This window comes from Panthera leo, chromosome C2 (genome assembly GCF_018350215.1).
Source record: "Panthera leo isolate Ple1 chromosome C2, P.leo_Ple1_pat1.1, whole genome shotgun sequence".
Taxonomy (NCBI): Eukaryota; Metazoa; Chordata; class Mammalia; order Carnivora; family Felidae; genus Panthera; species Panthera leo.
The window spans coordinates 66,529,326-66,549,677 of NC_056687.1; the positions used below are offsets into that span (position 1 = coordinate 66,529,326).

The 20,352-nt window shown below is 34.7% G+C and overlaps 1 protein-coding gene and 1 non-coding gene across 7 annotated transcripts in view; both read left to right on the forward strand.

Moving 5' to 3' along the window:
• The window catches only part of STXBP5L (syntaxin binding protein 5L), a 382,439-nt gene that overhangs the window by 94,492 nt on the left and 267,595 nt on the right, over nt 1-20,352 (forward strand). For all 6 annotated transcript variants that reach the window (XM_042955305.1, XM_042955304.1, XM_042955306.1 and 3 more), the window contains exons 4-5: nt 4,393-4,474; nt 8,614-8,714. In XM_042955305.1, the coding sequence (XP_042811239.1) occupies nt 4,393-4,474; nt 8,614-8,714 (183 nt within the window). The remainder of the gene's footprint in view (nt 1-4,392; nt 4,475-8,613; nt 8,715-20,352) is intronic.
• On the forward strand, nt 4,670-4,779 carry LOC122198969. The gene has a single exon (XR_006193255.1). It is a non-coding gene; the product is annotated as a U6 spliceosomal RNA (small nuclear RNA).

The following is a 20,352-nucleotide window of genomic DNA, read 5'->3' on the forward strand; positions in this document are numbered from 1 at the left end:
ATAAGCCATACAGAGAAAGACAGATACCATATGGTTTCACTCTTATGTGGATCCTGAGAAACATAACAGAAACCCATGGGGGAGGGGAAGGAAAAAAAAAAAAAAAAAAAAAAGGTTAGAGTGGGAGAGAGCCAAAGCATAAGAGACTGTTAAAAACTGAGAACAAACTGAGGGTTGATGGGGGGTGGGAGGGAGGGCAGGGTGGGTGATGGGTATTGAGGAGGGCACCTTTTGGGATGAGCACTGGGTGTTGTATGGAAACCAATTTGACAGTAAATTTCATATATTAAAAAATAAAAAAAAATAAAAAAAAAATATTTAGGTGCTTCAGTGATGGTACATACATATTTATAACTGTTATATCCTCTTGATGAATTGACCCCTTTATTACTATATTGTGACTTTTTCCTTTTGCCACTGATTTTGACTAAAAGTCTGTTTTATCTGACATCAGTATATTTTGGGTTACCATTTGCATGGAATGTCCTTTATCATCCCTTCAATTTCAGCCTATGTATATCTGTAAAGCTAAAGAGAGTCTTTTGCAGACCACATATCATTGGATCTCGTTTCTTATCCATTTAGGCACTTTGTGTCTTTTGATTGGAGAATTCGTTTATTTACATTTAAATAACAGATAGGTAAGTACTTGCTATTGCCATTTTAAAAATTATTTTCTGAATTTTTAATTCCTTTGTCCTTTGTTCTTTTTTTTCTCTTTTTTTTTTTTTTTCAACGTTTTTTATTTATTTTTGGGACAGAGAGAGACAGAGCATGAACGGGGGAGGGGCAGAGAGAGAGGGAGACACAGAATCAGAAACAGGCTCCAGGCTCTGAGCCATCAGCCCAGAGCCTGACGCGGGGCTCGAACTCACAGACCGCGAGATCGTGACCTGGCTGAAGTCGGACGCTTAACCGACTGCGCCACCCAGGCGCCCCAGCCTCTTTTTTTTCTCTTTTAATTTGTGTTATTTATATATATATATATATATATATATGTATATATATATATATATACATATATATATATATTTATGTACTTTAATTCCTTTCATTTTATCTTTTATGTAACAACTATAGATTTTTTTTTCTTTTTGGTTACTATAAGGCTTATATAAAACATCTTAGAGATATAATAGTCTAAGCTGATAACAGCTCACTTTCAATCATGTACAAAAACTCTACACTTTTATTTCACCTCCCCCAACAATTTATGGAATTGTCACATTTTACATCTTTATATATTGTGCATCCATTAACAAATTATTGTAGCTACAGTTCTTTAAATATTATCCTTAGTTTTTATAATAGAGATAAAAGTGATTTATATACCACCATTAAAATACTAGGGTATTCTGAATTTATGTATTTATTTACTCTTTATAGTGAGTTTTATACTTTTATGTTTTTATGTTGTTACATAATGTCCTTTCATTTCAGCTTGAATCCCCTTTCATGTTTTATTAACAGCAAGTTTAGTGGTAATGAACTCCCTTAGCCATTGTTTGTCTGGGAATGTCTTTATTGTTCCTTCATTTCTGAAGGACTGTTTGGCTGGGTGTAGTATTCTTGGTTGGCAGATTTTTTCTTTCACTACTTTGAATATAATATCCCACTACCTCCTGGCCTGCAAGATTTCTGCAGAGAAATCTACTGATAGACTTATGTGAGTTCCTTTGTATGTGACAAGTTGCTTTTCTCTTGTTGCTTTCAAAATTATCTCCTTGTCTTTGACTTTAAACGTTTGATTATAATTTTTCTGAGTAATTTCTGGGTTGATCTTGCTTGGGTTCTTTTAAAAAACTTTTTTAAAAAATATTTGTTTATTTTTGAGAGACAGAATGCGAGCAGAGGAGGGCAGAGTGGGAGACACAGAATTTTAAGCAGGCTCCAGGCTCTGAGGTGTCAGCATGGTGCCTGACATGCAACTTGAACTCACAAACTGTGAGATCATGACCTGAACTGAAGTCAGATGCTTAACCGACTGAGCCACCCAAGTGTCCCATGAGTTCCTTTGAACTTCCTGTACCTGGATATCTATGTCTTTTCCACAGTTTGAGAAGTTTTCAACTATTTTCCTTAAATAATCTCTCTGCTTCTTTTTCTTCCTTCTCTGGGACTCTCATGATGCAAATACCAACTTGCTTGATGGTATCCCATAATTTACTTAGACTTTCTTCACTCTTTTTTTGTTCTTCTGTCTAATTTCAGATGATTTATCTTTGAGTTTGCTAATCCTTTTGTGTGATCAGTCCTGTTATTGAAGCTATGTTCTAAATTTTTCATTTCTGGCATTGTATTCTTGAGCTCTAGGATTTCTGTTTGGTTCTTTTTTTATAGTTTCTGTTTATTAAATGTATTTTGTTCATGAATTGTTTTTCTGATTTTGTTTAGTTGTGTTCCTTTTGCATTTTCATTCACTTTTTAAAAAGATGATTATTTTGAATTCTTTTCTGGGTAAATCATAGATTTCCATTTTTGGGGGGTCTGTTACTGGAGTGCTATCAGTGCTCTTTGGTAGTGTCATATATATTTAATTCTTCATGATCTATGTTGCCTTGCATTGGTGTCTGTGCATTTGCAGGAGCAAATGCCTCTTTCAGTTTTTATAGAATGGAAGGTAAAGGCCTTCTCTTGTCTGTTCCTTGGACTGATAGTATTACTTCTAGAATCACAGTTGTGCTGGGTTGGAGCTGGTTACAAGGCTGTCACTGGATCTGCGGTAGAGTCTGTGGTTGGGCTTGTTACCAGGGCTTAGGCCAGTGTGGATCACTTCTGGTCCCTGGGTGCATACTACTGCCTGTAGTACTTTGTTAGTAGGGTGGTACTGGACAAGGCTTTACGTGTGGCTCCTGTTATCAGGTAAGTAAGTAGACAGTGGGCTTATTATCAGGTAGATGGTGGGTGTGGCTCCCATCAGATCCCTGGGAGAACTGCTGCCTCCTTACTTGATGGCTCCCTAGGTAGGCAGGATTGACCCTAGACTGTACCTAAGAGGTGCTGGAACTGAGCCTCAGGGCTGTTTTACAATCCACAAGAAAGATTAGGATTCTCAGACTGGCTCTGTGGACAGAGATGGGCATGTCTCCCTCCAGGTCACTGAATAGGCTGAATTTGTCCCTGATCATGGCTTAAGGGGCTCAAGTTGAGTATAGGGACCTTTTAGGATCTTTTGGAGTACAGTTGTAGCTCTTACCAAGCCCCTGTGCCTGTAGAACAGCTCATGGATTGAGGCTGGAGGTGTCTCCTGTCAGGTCCCTGTGGCAGCAGGACTATTCACAGGCTGCAGTTGGAGGGGTTGGAACTGAATATAGGGCCCTTTCAGAGTTATCAGGATTGCAGGTAAGAATGTTCCCCACTGGGATCCTGGACCCTCAGGATTGCTGGCTGGCTGTGACCGTGAGGAGGCTGGGATCATGTATAGGCCCTTTTAGGATCATTGGGAGGACAGATGGGAGTGACTACAGCCTGGACCTCTTGCCAGCAGGCCTACTTGTGGACTGTGGCTGGAAGGGGCCCAGAGTAGAATATGGGGCTCTTTCCAGATCTTCAGATGCATAGATGGTAGTATCCTCCACTGGGACTCTGGACCCTCAGGACTGCTGGCCGACTGTTAGACTGTTGCTGTGAGGAAGATAGATCCCTTTCAGGATCTCTAGGGGCACAGACAAGAGTGTCTCCAACAGGGTCACTGTGCCAGCAAGATTGTTCCTAGACTGTGGCTGAGAAAGTCTAGAGCCTAGTTACAAGGTTGTTTAAGAATCTATGGTCTGCTTGAATTTGGTGGGCTTACTTCCAGTGGCTCCTGCACTGTACCCAAGAGGAGCTAGAGCTGGTTCAAAGACCACTTCCAGTCCACAACTGATGTAAGGTCTGTATGACTACCACCTGATTTGGGTAAGAGTGACTCTTCCAGGTCTCTTGGCATATAGCAAATTCTGGTGACCCCAAGTTGAATGGGGGCTGTAGCTGAGTTCTGAGGGGGGGGGTGCAGAGCTATTTCTATTTCTGTAGTTGAGACTACAGTCAGTAAATCAGTTGCCTGGAGTAAGCCTGCCTTCTTAAAACAACACTTTTCAGTCTTGGACTGCACTGGGGTTTTGCAGCCTCCTATATGGATCTGGAAGCTCCCAGGAAGGCACTTTTGTCTGTGCATGGATGCCAAGTTGTTGTCAAGAAGGGCATTTGTGCAAGAGATGTCCTATTTGGCCATTTTGTTGTCCTGTGTTACATAATGTTATTTGCATCAACTAAGATATTTTGACTCTTTATTTACAAAAATCAGGATAACTTAAAAGCAAAACATTAGATGCTAAGTAAGTTAGTTTTTTCTTTACTAATTAATACTAGTACTAAGTAAAATCTTAGAATCCTTGACATTTATTATATTAGACTCGGGAGACCTGGAGTTGATTGTTATTGCCAACATGAAAGTGGTGCAGCAGTCCTGCAGCTCCAGTTCTTGATCAATGAGGTAAGGATTTTCTTGACTATCACAGAGGCATACACATATGCACTGCATTAGTTGATGTGATCTTTTTAATATTATGATATATAAAAATATATTATTTTTATTTAAATATGTTATATTTTGTATATTCTAAATGCTTAAAGATATGTATGTGTGAAATATTATTCATGGTCACATTTCTTAAAAAAGAATATTTCAGTGCTCACTTTGGCAGCACACATACTAAAACTGGAATGATACAGAGAAAGATTAGCATGGCCCCTGTGCAAGGATGACATGCAAATTTGTAAAAGACTATTTTAGTATTTGTCAATTTATTAGATTGTAAAGGAAAAAGGTCGTACCAGAAGAATGTTATTGTTATTCAGCATAATTTACAGATTATTTAATTTTTTTAAACTTACTAAAACCAATTGCTTCCTTGATCACTAAATTTTTTTCTGCATGCCAACTTAAATTTTATAATCCAGCACTAACTTCATGTTTTGCCTTTATCTTTCATGAAATAATCTTTTCAGTTATTTACCTATGGGTTCTGCTATCTATATATTTATACATATTTGTTGGTATATGTATGCATTTTTATTTATTTGTATATCCATAGGTATTATGACAATTGACTCCCTACTCCATCCCTGTTTTTATAGACCTATGGTGATAAAGAGCCTCCTAAAGACAAAGTATGTAATTAATTATAAAGCTCAGAAAAGTTGCAGATCTTTCATTAGTTGAAGACTTCTTAAAGCCTTCTGGACTCATATTTTTATTCATATTTTAAGTGGGTCATTGAGTTTTCTAGAGCTGTGTTCAATTAAGTGAGCCAGTCAATGCAAAAATGCTTTAAGGATTTGTGCCATACTGGGGTGCCTGGGTGGCTCAGTTAAGCGTCCAACTCTTTTTTTTTTTTAATTAATTTTTTTTAACGTTTATTCATTATTGAGAGACATAGACAGAGCACGAGCATGGGAGGGGCAGAGAGAGGAGACACAATCTGAAGCAGGCTCCAGGCTCCAAGCCACCAGCACAGAGCCCCTTGTAGGTTTGAACTCACAAACCGTGAGATCATGACCTGAGCCAAAGTCAGACGCCCAACTGGCTGAGCCACCCAGGCGCCCCTAAGTGTCCAACTCTTGATATCTTCTCAGGTTTTGATCTGGTGGTTGTGAGATTGAACCCTGCATCCGGCTCCATGCTGAGCATGGAGCCTGCTTGGGATTTTCTCTCTCCTTCTCTCTCTGCCCCTCCCCCACTCATGCATGTGTGCTCTTTCTCTCTCTCAAAACAATAATAATAATAATAATAATAATAATAATAATAATAATAATAATAAAAAAGCATTTGTGCTGTACTGAATTTAGGCACATAGCAGACTCAACTCAGTGCCTTGAGAAAAAGAAAATGAATTATTGCTGATTGTTTCCTTATGACATGAATGATGATTTTATTCACTATCTCCATATATTTACCTATATTTTTTCTAAAAATTTTATAATCATAAACATGGGTAAAATGGTTCATAGAGCTTTGTATCAGAGATAGTTAGGGCATGAAAAATTTGTGATGTTGGCAAATGTCCACCCTTTACTTCTTTTGGCTGAAAATCTTTCTCAGAAGATTGACAAACCTAGCATATTTTACCTTATAGTCATATTTACTATGGGATACCACAATGAGAGAGGGAGATAAAGAAGAAAAGGGAAAATTTTTAAAAACATTTTATTATAATACTTGTCATTAGTATTTAGAATGCCAACCTTTTTGAAGTCTCAGTGTTACTCTGTAACTCTTAGTAGAGTGATCTCAGCCTTTTGCCTTCTGCATGGCTGTTCACTAGCAGGTATAACTTGTTTCTAGGTGATTTTCTCTCATTTTGATCCTCTGAGAATCATCTTGAAATCCTTAGGTTTACTTCTGTGCTGTATAACTAAGTAAAAAGAAAACCTTTAACATCCTTCAGTTTCCATCATCTAACCAGAACTAGTTACCCTGATCCATCTTACACTCAGCTCTTCTACTTTTTTCCAAACTTTCTAGTCTGACCTCATGGCTGGTGTTTTTATTTGTTTTTAATCTTTTCACAAATTTTTATTACTTGTGCTTTTTACAGATTCACTTTGCTTTTATAAATAAGTCCTAGACACCTGCTGATGTGCTTACTTTCTTATGTGTCTTATAATCTTTATTGGTGGTGTTACGCTCAGTGGTACTGTTCATGTCCCTCCAAAATGATAAATTGTTTCCTATTTTTGTCATAGAATTAATAATTCTATGACTTCCTTCTTAGATTTATTTGGCTAGTAAACTGATGTTGAACATATGTTGCTTTATTTTAATTCCATTGCCTTTGGCATATTGTATCTTTTGTATAGCACATAACTATTTATAGAATTTTTATTAATTTCATGTATCATGTTCTATCCCCACCCTAGTCTAAGTGAATTTCCATTGTCCTTAGAAAGGAGATCAACATCCTATATCTAAAAAAATTAGCCTATCAAGCACTGGCAAGCAATCCTAGTAACATTCCAGTTTGTTTATAAGAAACATTTGGGGACAGTTTATACATAAAACAAGCAAACAAACATAAAAATCCTCAAGGCCTGTATACAGTACATTTTATTGCATGGAATGTAATTATGGGTTCATGTTAAAAAAATATATATGAGTGTATACTTTTAATCATGTGTATTTATATACTAATATATAAATGTGCAAATTATATACATTTTAAACATATTTTAATGGATATACTCTTGGATTATGATTGATGTTTTAAAAGCTATTCTTTGAGCCTGAAATCACAGGTATACAATATGAGCAGAAGCATGATAGGATACATGAGCATTTTTGTCTTAGGAATCTAAATGTTCTTCTATAACAATTTCTATCTTCTCTTTTTTAATCCCTAATGAAGAAATAAATTCTGGGAATTTCATTATAGTTAATCTGATCATCTAAATGGGATAATCATATTGATATCTCCAGTTGATATTATAAACTATGAAAGGTTACTTGTAACAGAGTACTTTGGAAAATATGAAAAGAATTTTAGATATCTCAGGGTATGATGATTCTGCAAGATCTGGCATTTTCAGCTGGGAAACCTATAATGGTAAAACTTCTGACATAGTTTAAGATGTTCCTAGCTCACGTAAATAGTTTAAGCATACATATCTATGAAATCATACATGGCAGCTAGTTATCTGCCCTTATGGTATCTGCCATATTAAAAGGTAGAAAACATACTAGTGTATTTGAAATATAATTTATTTGTATTTGGACATAATGTAAAAAAAAAATCTTTGTATTATTTTTGTAGTTATACTGAATTCTAATTGGAGAAATGTTTTCTTTTATTAAAGGTGTTTTCTTTTATCACAGATGAAGCTTCTTGAAACCAGTTAATTCTTGAAAATAAATTATACCACATGTACTTTTTAGAAAATATATATAATTTACAACTGTACAGAGAATCTTTACAAATGGTGAATAAAATATAAATATAAAATATAAAATATGACCAGATTGCAATTTTAAAACTTGGTTGGATATTTTTTTTTCTGGAAAGCTACATAGTATGAGAAGTGAGAAAATTAAACTTAGTTTTTCCCAAAGAAAATATAAAAAATTTTTTTCTAAGGTTTTTTTAGTGTTTATTTATGTACTTTGAGAGAGAGAGAGCATGAGCAGGAGAGGAGCAGAAAGAGAAGGAGAGAGAGAATCCCAAGTAGGCTCTGCACTGTCAGCACAGAGCCTGATGTGGGGCTCAATCCCATGACTGCAAGATCATGACCTGAGCCAAAATCAAGAGTTGGACACTTACCTGAATGAGCCACCCAGGTGCCCCTACAAAAAATTTTTAATATCCATAACGATGCTACAATAATTATTTCTCTCCAGTGGCAAATGCATATTCCTTGAGCTAGTCATCCTGACTAGCAGTAGTTCACTTGCTTCTTCTATTCAGCATTCTTAGCCCTCCTGATTGAAGTATGTACAATAGTTTTCTTTACATTTCTAGGTTATATAGATACAAGTAACTCTTAAAGTAGTGTAAAAAAGAGCAAATCAGCTTGTTGGTTTTGCCTAACAAAAAACTCTTAAGGAAGTCACTCACTTACTTTGTCTTCTTTTTGTTTCAGGGTGCCTTGGTTAGTGCGAGTTCAGATGATACACTTCATTTGTGGAACCTTAGACAAAAAAGGCCAGCTATTCTTCATTCTCTTAAATTTAATCGAGAACGGTAAGAATGTCTGAGTTAAACAATTTCTTAATGTATGAAAAAAGTGTTTCCTGAGAAGGAAGGTTAGGTTTCAAGGTTAACCTTGAAAGACTATTTTTTTCATTATCTTAATATCTAGAAATAACTTAATGTTAGCCTTGTTTTTATAGTTTATTTCATAGAAAATTCATAACTGATATAGATTTAATCATCTACTAATGGGGAACTCCTAACATTTTTATTCTCACTATAAACTGGCACTACAACAGTGATGTGTTCTTTCCCCTAGGCCAGGGTGCTGAAAATGCCCTAAAATTTGAAAGTCAAGTAAATACTAAATGTATTTTTATACCTTTTGATCATGGCAATTGTGTCTTACATTTTCAGTCTTTTGCTTAAATATTTTTACATGAAAAAAATAGCAGGAGAAAGTTTTAGATTCCAAAAATATTTGTTGAGCAGTACTACACATTCAAGCTAAATGTTTTCAAAAATGACAATTTGATCAGAATTTAGATTCCCTCATTTTAGAATGAAATATTAATAATGAGAAAGAGAAAATTGATTGGAAATGGGAAAAATTAATAGGTTTTATTTCTAACTACCAAATTTTAATGTGTCTAGTGTTGTATTCAATTAGTCCTAGAACATAATTCACATCTACTCAATTGATAATCCACCTGGAGATAAAGTAAAATTTGTATTTCTTTATCTGTCTCTGTAATTTAACTATAAAATAACCTGATATTTGTTTATTATTTGGAAAACAATCTAACTCTTTGCAGTGAATGAGAAGGGCCATCACAGGAAAATTTGATGTTAATGAAAGGAAAAGAAACCCCTGAGAAGTAAATTTACACAGATTAGCAAGTACTATTCAAATTGAGGTAGGTGAATAATGGAGGCAGGCAGTCATTGCTGAGAACTCAAGATAGTACTTACATTGTTGAATAGTAATACTTTAATATGTAATCATCACTATATGGGCAGAGCTTAATGAAGTGAATCTCTTTTTATAGCTATGTGAGAAAATAGGATGGCAGTTATGCAGACATTCTTTTTTTTTTTTTTTTTTTTTTTAACCTGAAGCTTTTTCTTTTTCTGTTTGGGTGCATACTATACTATTTAAATAATTAATCCTCAATATTCTGAGTAATATTCATAAGTATTATTTCTACAGTATTTTAGGATCTGGCATCAATGGAAATTTTTATTATACCTAGTATATTTTGAGAGGAGAGAATATATATTTTAGATGTTTGCTAAAACTAGATAGAGTTTATTTAGATCTAATTTTGGTTATATTATCTTAAATTTTAAAGTAATACAACAGAAGTTTCAGGATATTGAAAAATTTAAAGATCAGTCAAGAGTTGTTATACTATTCCTGTTTTTTACCACTAAAAATATCATGTACTCAGATATTGACATACTGATTTTTTCTCTTTCACTGTTTGTAAGATTTTGTTTGTTTCTTTGAATGGACTGAGTAGATCTGGCCCTACACTTCTGTGTAGATGGACAGAATAGGCTTTCCCCCCTTACAGTTGGAATATTGAAGGAAATTTTCTGGCTCCTTTCATGGCCCTTTGTGGAGTGGGGGAAAGAAATGATGGTGATGATTTCCAATTATACTTTTATTATCTCAACTGAAGTACATTTAACTGTTAGCAACATAAAAGAGCAAGCCGGCAGATTTTGGATAAGTTTAAATCATAGGAATTGTATAGGCACTGCTTATTTTAATGCTGACAAAAATGTGATATCTATGTGGTTGACAAAGATAAATTCATCATCTTGAATTTGAAAATAAATTATCTTGACTTGAAATAATCATTAACTATCACATTCTCTTGTATAGGGGGGAAATATTTTTAAACTTATGATAAATAGAAGCCTTAAGTCTGTAAAGGAGAATTCAATGAAGCACTTTTTGGAACTCTACACCTTCTTAAATTAGTCATTTCACTATGTAAATTTCTATATATTCTTATGCTTATGCCAAATATATATTTAATTTATATATTTTATGCTATAAATTTTAGATTATTTTTTTATTAGGGCACCTTCAACCTTTGATCTTAAAATCTTTGAGGCAGTAACAGTTGAGAAATAGGTTTAGATATTTCAGCTGCTTCTGGGGAATTATCCTTGGATTCCCTTAAAATCTGATTTTAAAGCTAAATATGGAAGAGCAACTGTTTTGATCTCTGTGATGCATGATCTGAAAATGAATAAAATAAGTCATTTATATTTTAGTCCTTGCTATCACTGATCATAAATTGTACAAAGTTGGGGAAAGCATAGAATTGTTTTATATGGTTCTCAAGTAAAATTCAATAGGTAGACTATGACATAAAGATGTTAAATTATTTATACTTATATCAGAGTTTATTTTTTCTATCTGTGGTGTTCTGATAATTAATATCATCAGAGTACTTCTAAGGAATATTAGCTAAGTTGCAGGGAAGTAATATTTTAAGAACCCTATAATTTATGAAATATCTAGCAAATTTGATCCATCAGAGTTGGCTTTTGGGGAAGTTTGTACCCCCAATTTGAAAGGTAGTATTGCATTATAAAGGTAATTTGAATTCTGTTTATTTAAGAATTTTCTTGAATAATTCATATTTAGCTGGTTTAACATTCAAAAGATGTAAGTTGTATATACAATGAAGGATCTTTCTTCCACTCTTCTTCCTTGGGCATTTAGTTCCCCTCAGTTGAGGCAAGCAATGTTACTTATTAATTTATTATATCTTTCCAGAGCTTCATTATGTACATATATAGGCAAATACATGTAACATAATTTTCTTCCTTATGTATATATAAGCAAATATGAAAATACATATTTTTGTTACACAAATTATAGCATGTTTTACACTTTTGTACTTTTTTCACTCTCTTTATAATTTATTCTAAAGATTATTCCTTATTAGTACATAAAAAGCTTCCTTATTCTATTTTATTTTACTTACTCTTTTGGTATGTGTGTAAATGTTACCAAATCAAGGAACTGTGTAGGGGTGCCTGGCTGGCTCAGTTGATGAAGCATGTGACTCTTGATCTCAGTGTTGTGGGTTCGAGCCCCCTGTTGGGTGTAGAGATTATTTAAAAATAAAATCTTTAAACAAACACACATATTGGGGCGCCTGCATGGCTCAGTGGGTTAAGCATCCCACTCTTGATTTTGACTCAGGTCATGATCTCATGGTTGGTGGGATTGAGCCCCATGTTGGGCTCTGCATTGATAGCATGGAGCCTGCTTGGGATTCTCTCTCTCTCTCTCTCTCTCTCTCTCTCTTTCTCTTTCTCTTTCTGCCTCTCCCCCACTTGTGTGTGAGCATGTGCTCTCTCTCTCAAAATAAATAAATGAACATTTTAAAAAGCTACATTAAAAGAAATAAACTATGTAAATATTAAGTGTACACATGAAATAATTTTATACCCATGTAACAAACACAAAAATCAAGAAACATAAAATTACTAGAACTATGGAAACTACCCCCCCCTCCGTTTTATCTTTCAATCACTAACCCCAGGTATAATACTATCCTGATTTCAAGCACTACAGATTAGTTTGCCTGTTCTTTGGGCAGTTATAAAAGTGATACCATACATATACAGTTGTTTATGTATAGCTTCTTTTGCTCAATGTTATATTTGTAATTTCAGCCAGGTTGCATGTAGCTATAGTTTATTACTTTCACTGTTATGTAGTATTCAACTTAGTGAATATTCTTCGATTTGATTAACTATTCTACTTCAATTCACTTGCTTAAATTTAACTTTTTTATTTCCACTTACATTTTAGAAATAGCTTGTCAAATTCCACAGACAGTTTCCTGATATTTTGATTTGACGTACTGATCTGAAAAGATATATGGATCCTTATATTCACTGTAACATTTATAATAGCCGAGTTATGAAACACACACACACACACACACACACACACACACACACACACACACACAAAATAGAATATTGCTCAGCCATGAAAAGAAAGAACTCTTAACATTTGTGATAGCATGGATGGACCTAGAGGGTGTTATGCTAAATAAAAATAAGTCAGACAAATACAATATGATATCACTTACATATGAAGTCTAAAAGAGAAAACAAAACAGAAATAGACTCATAAATACAAAGAACTAGTGGTTGCCAGGGAAGGGCGGGATGGGCCAAATAAGTAAGTGAGATTAAGAGGTTCAAACCTCCAGTTACACAATAAATAAGAAAAAAAAAAGAATTATTTTGAATTTGTAGATTAGTTTGGGGAGAACTAACATATTCCACGAAGATGGGGGATGACAATGTTGGTTCATTGTCATGGACAATGACAACATTGATTCATTCAGTTGATGAACAATGGCATATATTATATCCCTCCATTTCCTTAGGTCTTCTTTGATTTCTCTAAATAACATTTATAAATTCTCTGAGGAGGTCTTCCACATTTTTGTTAGGTTTAGTCATAAACATTTTTTTAAAATTCCAGGATAGTTAGCATATAGTGTAATATTAGTTTTAGGTGTACAATATAGTGATTCAACAATTGCATACATTACCAAGTGTTCATCACAACAAGTGCACTCCTTAATACCCATCTTCTATTTCAACCATCCCCCTTCCTACCTCCCTTCTGGTAATCATCAGTTATCTATGGTTAAGAATCTATTTCTTAGTTTGTCTTTCTCTTTTTTTTCCTTTTGTGCATTTCTTTTGTTTCTTTTTAAAAAAATGTTTACTTATTTATTATGAGACAGAGAGTGAGAGCATGAGTAAGGTAAGGGCAGAGAGAGAGAGAGGGAGGGCAAGAGAGAATCCCCCAAGCAGGCTCCATGTTTTCAGCACAGAGCACAATGCAGGGCCCAATTCCATGAACCGTGAGATCATGACCTGAGCCAAAATCAAGAATTGGATGCTCAACTGACTGCACCACCCAGGTGCCCTTTATTTGTTTCTTAAATTTCACATTTGAGTGAAATCACATGGTATTTGTCTTCCTCTGACTTATTTCACTTAGAATAATATTTTCTAACTCCATCCATGTCATTGCAAATGGCATGATTTCATTCTTTTTTTATGGCTGAGAAATATTCGATTGTATGTATATATATTACCACATCCATTCATTGGTCAGTGGACACTTGGGCTGTTTCCATAATTAGGCTATTGTGGATAATGCTGGAAAAAACCTAGGGGTGCATGTATCCTTTATGAATTAGTAGTTTTGTGTCCTTTGGGTAAAAACCTAGTAATGTAATTGCTGAATCTCTGGATAGTTCTATTTTTAACTTTTTGAGGAATCTTCATACCATTTTTCACAAAGGCTGTATCAGTTTGCATTTCCACTAACAGTGCAAAAGGGTTCCCCTTTCTCTACATCCTCGCCAACACCTTTTGTTTTTTGTGTTGTTCATTTTAGCCATTCTGACAGGTGTGAGGTGATATCTCATTGCAGTTTTGATTTGTAATTCCCTGTTGATGAGTGATGTTGAGCATCTTTTCATGTGTCTGTTGGCCCTCTGTATGTCTTCTTAGAGAAACATCTATTCATAAATTGTGCCCATTTTTAAACTGGATTATTTGTTTTTGGATGTCGAGTTATATGAAGTTTTTATATGTTTTAAATACCTTTTATTGGATATGTCATTTGCAAATATCTTCTCCCATTACATAGGTTGTTGTTTTAGTTTTTTAGTTGTGTTGATTGTTTCCTTCACTCTGCAGAAGCATTTTATTTTGACGAAGTTCCAGTAGTTTATTTTTGCTTTTATTACCCTTGCCTCAGGAGAATATCTAGAAAAATGTTGCTAAGGCCATTGTCAAAGAAATTACTGCCTGTTTTCTCTTCTGGGATTTTTATGATTTCCTGTCTCAAGTTTAGATCTTTAATCCATTTGAGTTTATTTTGTGCATGGTGTAAGAAAGTGACCCAGTTTTATTTTTTTGTATGTAGCTGTCCAGTTTTCCCAGTACCACTTGTTGAAGAGACTTTTTCCCCATTGTATATACTTTGCTGCTTTTTTGAAGATTATTTGACCATATAATCGTGGGTTTATTTCTGTGCTTTCTATTCTGTTCCATTGATCTGTGTGTCTGTTTTTGTGCCAGTACCACACTGTTTTGATTACTACAGCTTTGTTATATAAGTTGAAGTCTGTAATTGTGATACATCCAGTTTTGGTTTTCTTTCAAGATTTCTTTGTCCTTTTCAGTTCTTTTGTGGTTCTGTACAAATTTTACTATTATTTGTTCTAGCTCTGTGAAAGATACTGTTGGTATTTTGATATAGATTACATTAAATGTATAGATTGCTTTGGGTAGTATAGTCATTTTATCAATATTCTTCTAATTCATAAGCATGAGTATCTTTCTATTTGTGTCATCTTCGATTTCTTTCATTAGTGTTTTATAGTTTTCAGAGTATAGGTCTTTCATTTTGGTTAAGTTTATTCCTGATACTTTATTTATTTATTTATTTGTTTGTTTATTTATTTATTTATTTTTGGTGCAGTTGTAATTGAGATTTTTTCTTAATTTCTCTTTCTGCTGCTTCATTATTGGTGTATAGAAATGCAACAGATTTCTGTACATTGATTTTATATCCTACAACTTTACTGAATTCATTTATCAGTTCTAGTTGTCTTTTGCTGTTTCTATTAGTGTCTAGTGAGACACTAGTGTCTAGGTTTTTCTATTATATAGTATCATGTCCTCTGAAATACTTCCTTACCAATTTGGATGCGAGTGGACATCCTTGTCTTGTTCCTGATCTTAGGGGAAAAGCTCTCAGTTTTCCCCTATTGAGTATGTTGTTGGATAATGATGTTGGCCTTTCATATAAGGCCTTTATTTTGTTGAGGTATGTTCCCTCTAGATCTGCTTTGTTGAGGATTTTTATCATGAGTGAATGTTGTACTTTGTCAAATGCTTTTCTTCATATATTGAAATGATCATATAGTTTTAATCCTTTCTCTTATTGATTGATTTGTGATTATTGAACCACCCTTTAACTCAGGAATAAATCCCACTTGATTGTGTTGAATGATTCTTTTAATGTACTGTTGGATTGGATTTGCTAGTATTTTATTGAGATTTTTTGCATCCGTGTTCATCAGAGTTATTGGCCGGTAGTTCTCTTTTTTTATTATATCTTTATCTGGCTTTGATATCAGAGTAATGTTAGCCTCAATTTGGAAGTTTTTCCTTTTTTATTTTTTGGAATAGTTTGAGAAGAATAGGTATTAACTCGTCTTTAAATGTTTGATACAAATGGCCTGTGAAGCCATCTGATCCTTTTGTTTGTTTGGAGTTTTTGGGTTACTGGTTCCATCTCTTTACTTCTAATCAGTTTGTTCAAATTTTCTGTTTCTTCTAGCTTTACCTTTGGGAGGTTATATGTTTCTAGTACTTTAACCATTTCTTCTAGGTTGTCCAATTTGTTGATGTATATTTTTTTCATAGTATTCTCTTAACAATAGTTTGTATTTTTGTAGTGTTCATTCTTATTACTCCTCTTCCATTTCTGATTTTATCTATTTCAGTCCTTTCCCTATTTTTTTTTTGAGTATGGCTAGAGGTTTATGAATTTTGTTTATCTTTTCAAAGGGTCAGCTCTTGGTTTCATTAATCTGTCCTATTGATTTTCTGGTTTCTATATCATTTATTTCTGCTCTAATTTTTTATTATATCCTTCTTTCTGCAGGTTTTGGGTTTTGTTGGTTGTTCTTTTTCTAGCTCCTTTAGGTGTAAGGTTAGGTTTTTTTTTTTCTTTTAGATTTTTCTTGCTTCTGTATTGCTGTATTGCTATTAATTTTCCTCTTAGAATTATTTTTGCTGCATTAGGTTTTGGATTATAGTGCTTTCATTTTCATTTGTTTCCATGTACTGTTTTATTTGTTCTTTTATTTCCTGGTTGACCCATTTATTGTTTAGTACCATGTTATTTAACCTCTATGTATTTTTGTTATTTTCAATTTTTTCTTGTGGTTGACTTCTAGTTTCATAGCATTGTGGTCAGAAAAGATGCAGGTTATGACTTCAATTTTCTTGAATTGGTTGAGGCTTGTTTTGTGGGCTAATATGTGATTTCTTCTAGAGAATACTCCATGTGCACCTGAAAAGAATGTGTTTTCTGCTGTTTTAGGATGGAATGTTCTGAATATATCTGTTAAATACGTTTGGTCCAATGTGTCATTCAAGCACTGTTTCCTTACTGATTTTTGGTTTGGATGATATATCCATTAATGTAAGTGGGATGTTAATGTTCCCTACTATTGTATTAATATTGATTAGTTCCTTTATTTTGTTATTAACTGTTTTATGTATTTGAATACTGTCTTGTTGGACCCATAAATACTTACCAATGTATATCTTCTTGTTGCATCATCCCCTGTATATTGTACCGTGTCCTCTTGTCTCTTGTTACAGTCTTTGTTTTAAAGTCAATTTTGTCTGATATAAGTATTGCTACTCTAGCTTACTTTTGACATCCATTTGTATGATAGATATTTCTCCATCCCTTCACTTTCAATCTGCAGGTATCTTTAGGTCTGAAATGAATCTCTTATAGGCAGCAAATAGATGGGTCTTGTTTTTTTTATATACTCTGTCCCCCTGTCTTTTTTTTTTTTTATATACTCTGTCTTTTGATTGAAGCATTTGGTCCATTTTCATTCAAAGTAATTACTGATAGATATGTATTTATTGTCATTTTGTTACCGGTTTTGTCATTGTTTTTGTAGTTTTCCTCTGATCCTTTCTTCTCTTGATCTCTTTCATGGATTGTTGGCTTGCTTTACTGACATACTTGTATTCCTTTCTCTTTATTCTTTGATTTGTGGTTACTATTAGGTTTGTATATAACATTTTCTTGATATAGTAGCCTACGTTAAGTTATGGTCACTTAACTTTGAATCCATTCTTTACTCCTCTCCTACCCATGTACTTAGGCATATGGTGTCATATTTTATACCCTTTCATTTCTTGAATTCCTTGACTGATTTTTACAGATATACTTAATATTTTTTTTTTTTTTACCAATTCTGTGCTTCCACCTTTTTATACTCTCACTGATGTTGTTTCCTTTCTATTCAAAGGGTTCCCTTTAATATTTTTGTAGGACTGGTTTAGTAGTCATGAATTCCTTTAGTTTTTGTTTGTTTGAGAAACACTTTATCTCTCCTTTTATTTTGAATGATAGCCTTTCTGGATAGAGGATTCTTGGCTGCAGATTTTTTCCTTTTAGCACTTTGAATATATCATGCCATTCTCATCTGGCCTGCAGAGTTTCTGCTGAAAAATCTGCTGGTAGCCTTTTAAGTATGTAACTCTCCTTTTCTCTTGCTACTTTCTTTAGTTTAAAAAACTGTTTCCTTGGATTAATTTTATTGGGGGAATCTCTGTGCCTCTTGGATCTGGATTTCTGTTTCCTTCCCCAGATTAGGGAAGTTTTTAGCTATTATTTCTTCCAATAAATATTTCTTTTTCACTCTGTTCTTCTGAGATCCCTATAATGCGAATGTTACCATGCTTGTTAGAGTTGTTGAGCTTCCTAAGTCTGTTCTTATTTTACATAATTCTTTTTTGTCTCCCTTGTTCAGCTTTATTACTTTCCATTACTCTGTCTTCCAGGTCATTAATTCATTCCTTTGCTTCCTCTAGCCTGCTATTTATTCCATCAAGTATATTTTTAATTTCATTTATTGTGTTCTTTTATCTCTGATTGGTTCTTTTTTATTTCTTTGTTAAGGGTCTAACTGATGTCCACCACTCTTTTCTCAAGTCCAGTGAGTACCTTTATGATCATTACTTTAAATTCTCTCTCTGGCATAGTACCTGTATCCATATTGTTTAGGTCTCTTTCTGTTGTTTTGTTCTGTTCTTTCATTTGTTTTGTTCTTCTTCTATCTCCTCATTTTGTCTAACTCTCTGTGTCTGTTCCTGTGTATTAGAAAAGTCAGCTATATCTCCTGTTCTTGAAAGTATTGGCTTTATGAAGAAGAAGTCTTATAGTGCCTGTAGTGTGGGCTCCCATGTTGCCTAAGACCTGTCACTTCAGGGGTATCTCTTACATGCACTGTGTGTGCCTTGCTGTTGAGTCCTGGCTTTTATCCTTCATACCAGTCATCTATAGAGGTTCTCTTTGCCTGTTGTGGGCAGTGGGGTACATTTTAAAAAAGTGTGCACAGGTCTTGTGAAATGAGGCCTGCTGCTGCCACTAGAACTGAGGTTCCACAAAATGTGCAGGTCAGGAGATGGGGACTTGGTGGGGTTTTTGCAGGACTTCTAGGGGAGGAGTCTTGCAGCACTGGAACTAAGAAAAGTGGGAAAGACAGATCAGCTGAAGTGCAGGTAGATGGGGCTTGGTGTAAGCAGGTTAGATAGCTAGTGTAGGCACCATGCTGGTTCCTGCAAGTGGCCATGTGTTTTTGCGGGGGTGGGAGGGTGTTAGAGCTGGGGAAGGAAGTGTTGCCTGCCAGCTCCTTTGTTACTGGAGGTATCTTCCATGATCCCTGCCTCTCCAAGCCACTTTCTGAGATGAGTAAATAACTCTCCTTCCTGTCTGCCCCTGGCATTTTTCAAACTGCTGCATCCACACTGTATTTCCACTAGATGTTTCTTGGGCTGTCTCTTTAAGGGCAGTGACTTCATTTCCTGATGCCTCTGGGCCTCACAGAGTGGAGACTACTGACTAAAAAATTTCTAGGCTTTAAGTCTCACTGGTTGTAAGAATTCACGAGATTTGTTCTGTCTCACTTTCAAAGCCAAATATTATAGGCATTCCTCTTCCCTGTGTGGACTCCCCAGTGTGACAGTCTGTTTTTCACGCCACTGGATTGTTCTCTACCACGAGAGGCGGTGGTCCATTTCACTCCAAATCTGTGACTTCACCCTTCCTACCCTCTTCAGTGTGGCCTCTTTTCTACCTTTAGTTGTGGAGTTTGTTCTGCCAGTCTTCAGCTCATTTTCTGGGTTGTTTATGCTGATGTGAGTGTTATCTACTTGTATCTGTGGGACAAGATGAGCTTAGGATCCTACTTTGCCATCTTTCCAGCTTCCAACTATGTGCTATTCATTAGGGTTTTTAGTTGTAAGGCAGAGGACTTGGGAGAAAAGAGGATATTTTACCTTGATCAGAATTAGACATTCTAATTTAGTTATTTTTATTAAAATTTTGCAGAATCCAGCCCTATCTGGGCTGCCCCTTGCTAGGCCAAGGGGCATAAAAAAATGGATAACTATAGATTCATGTGCAGTTATAATGTATCATACAGAGGGATCCCACATATTCCCTACCCAGTTTCACCCAATGGTAGTAACATCTTTCAAAACTATAATACAAATTCAGAACCAAGATATTGACATTGATTCGGACAAAGTGTATAATGACATATATCCATAATTATCATACAGAGTAGTCACTGCCCTAAAAATCCACTATACTCTGCCTCTTCATCTCTGCCTCTATTTCACCCTACTAACTACTGTCTTATTACTGTTTTCATAGTTTTTTCCAGAATGTCAGATAGTTAGAATCACACAGTATGTAGCCTTTGCAGATTGGCTTCTTTCACTTACTAATATGTATTTAAGGTTATTCCATTTCATTTCACTGTTTCATTTCAACATTTCATATTATCTGTTCACT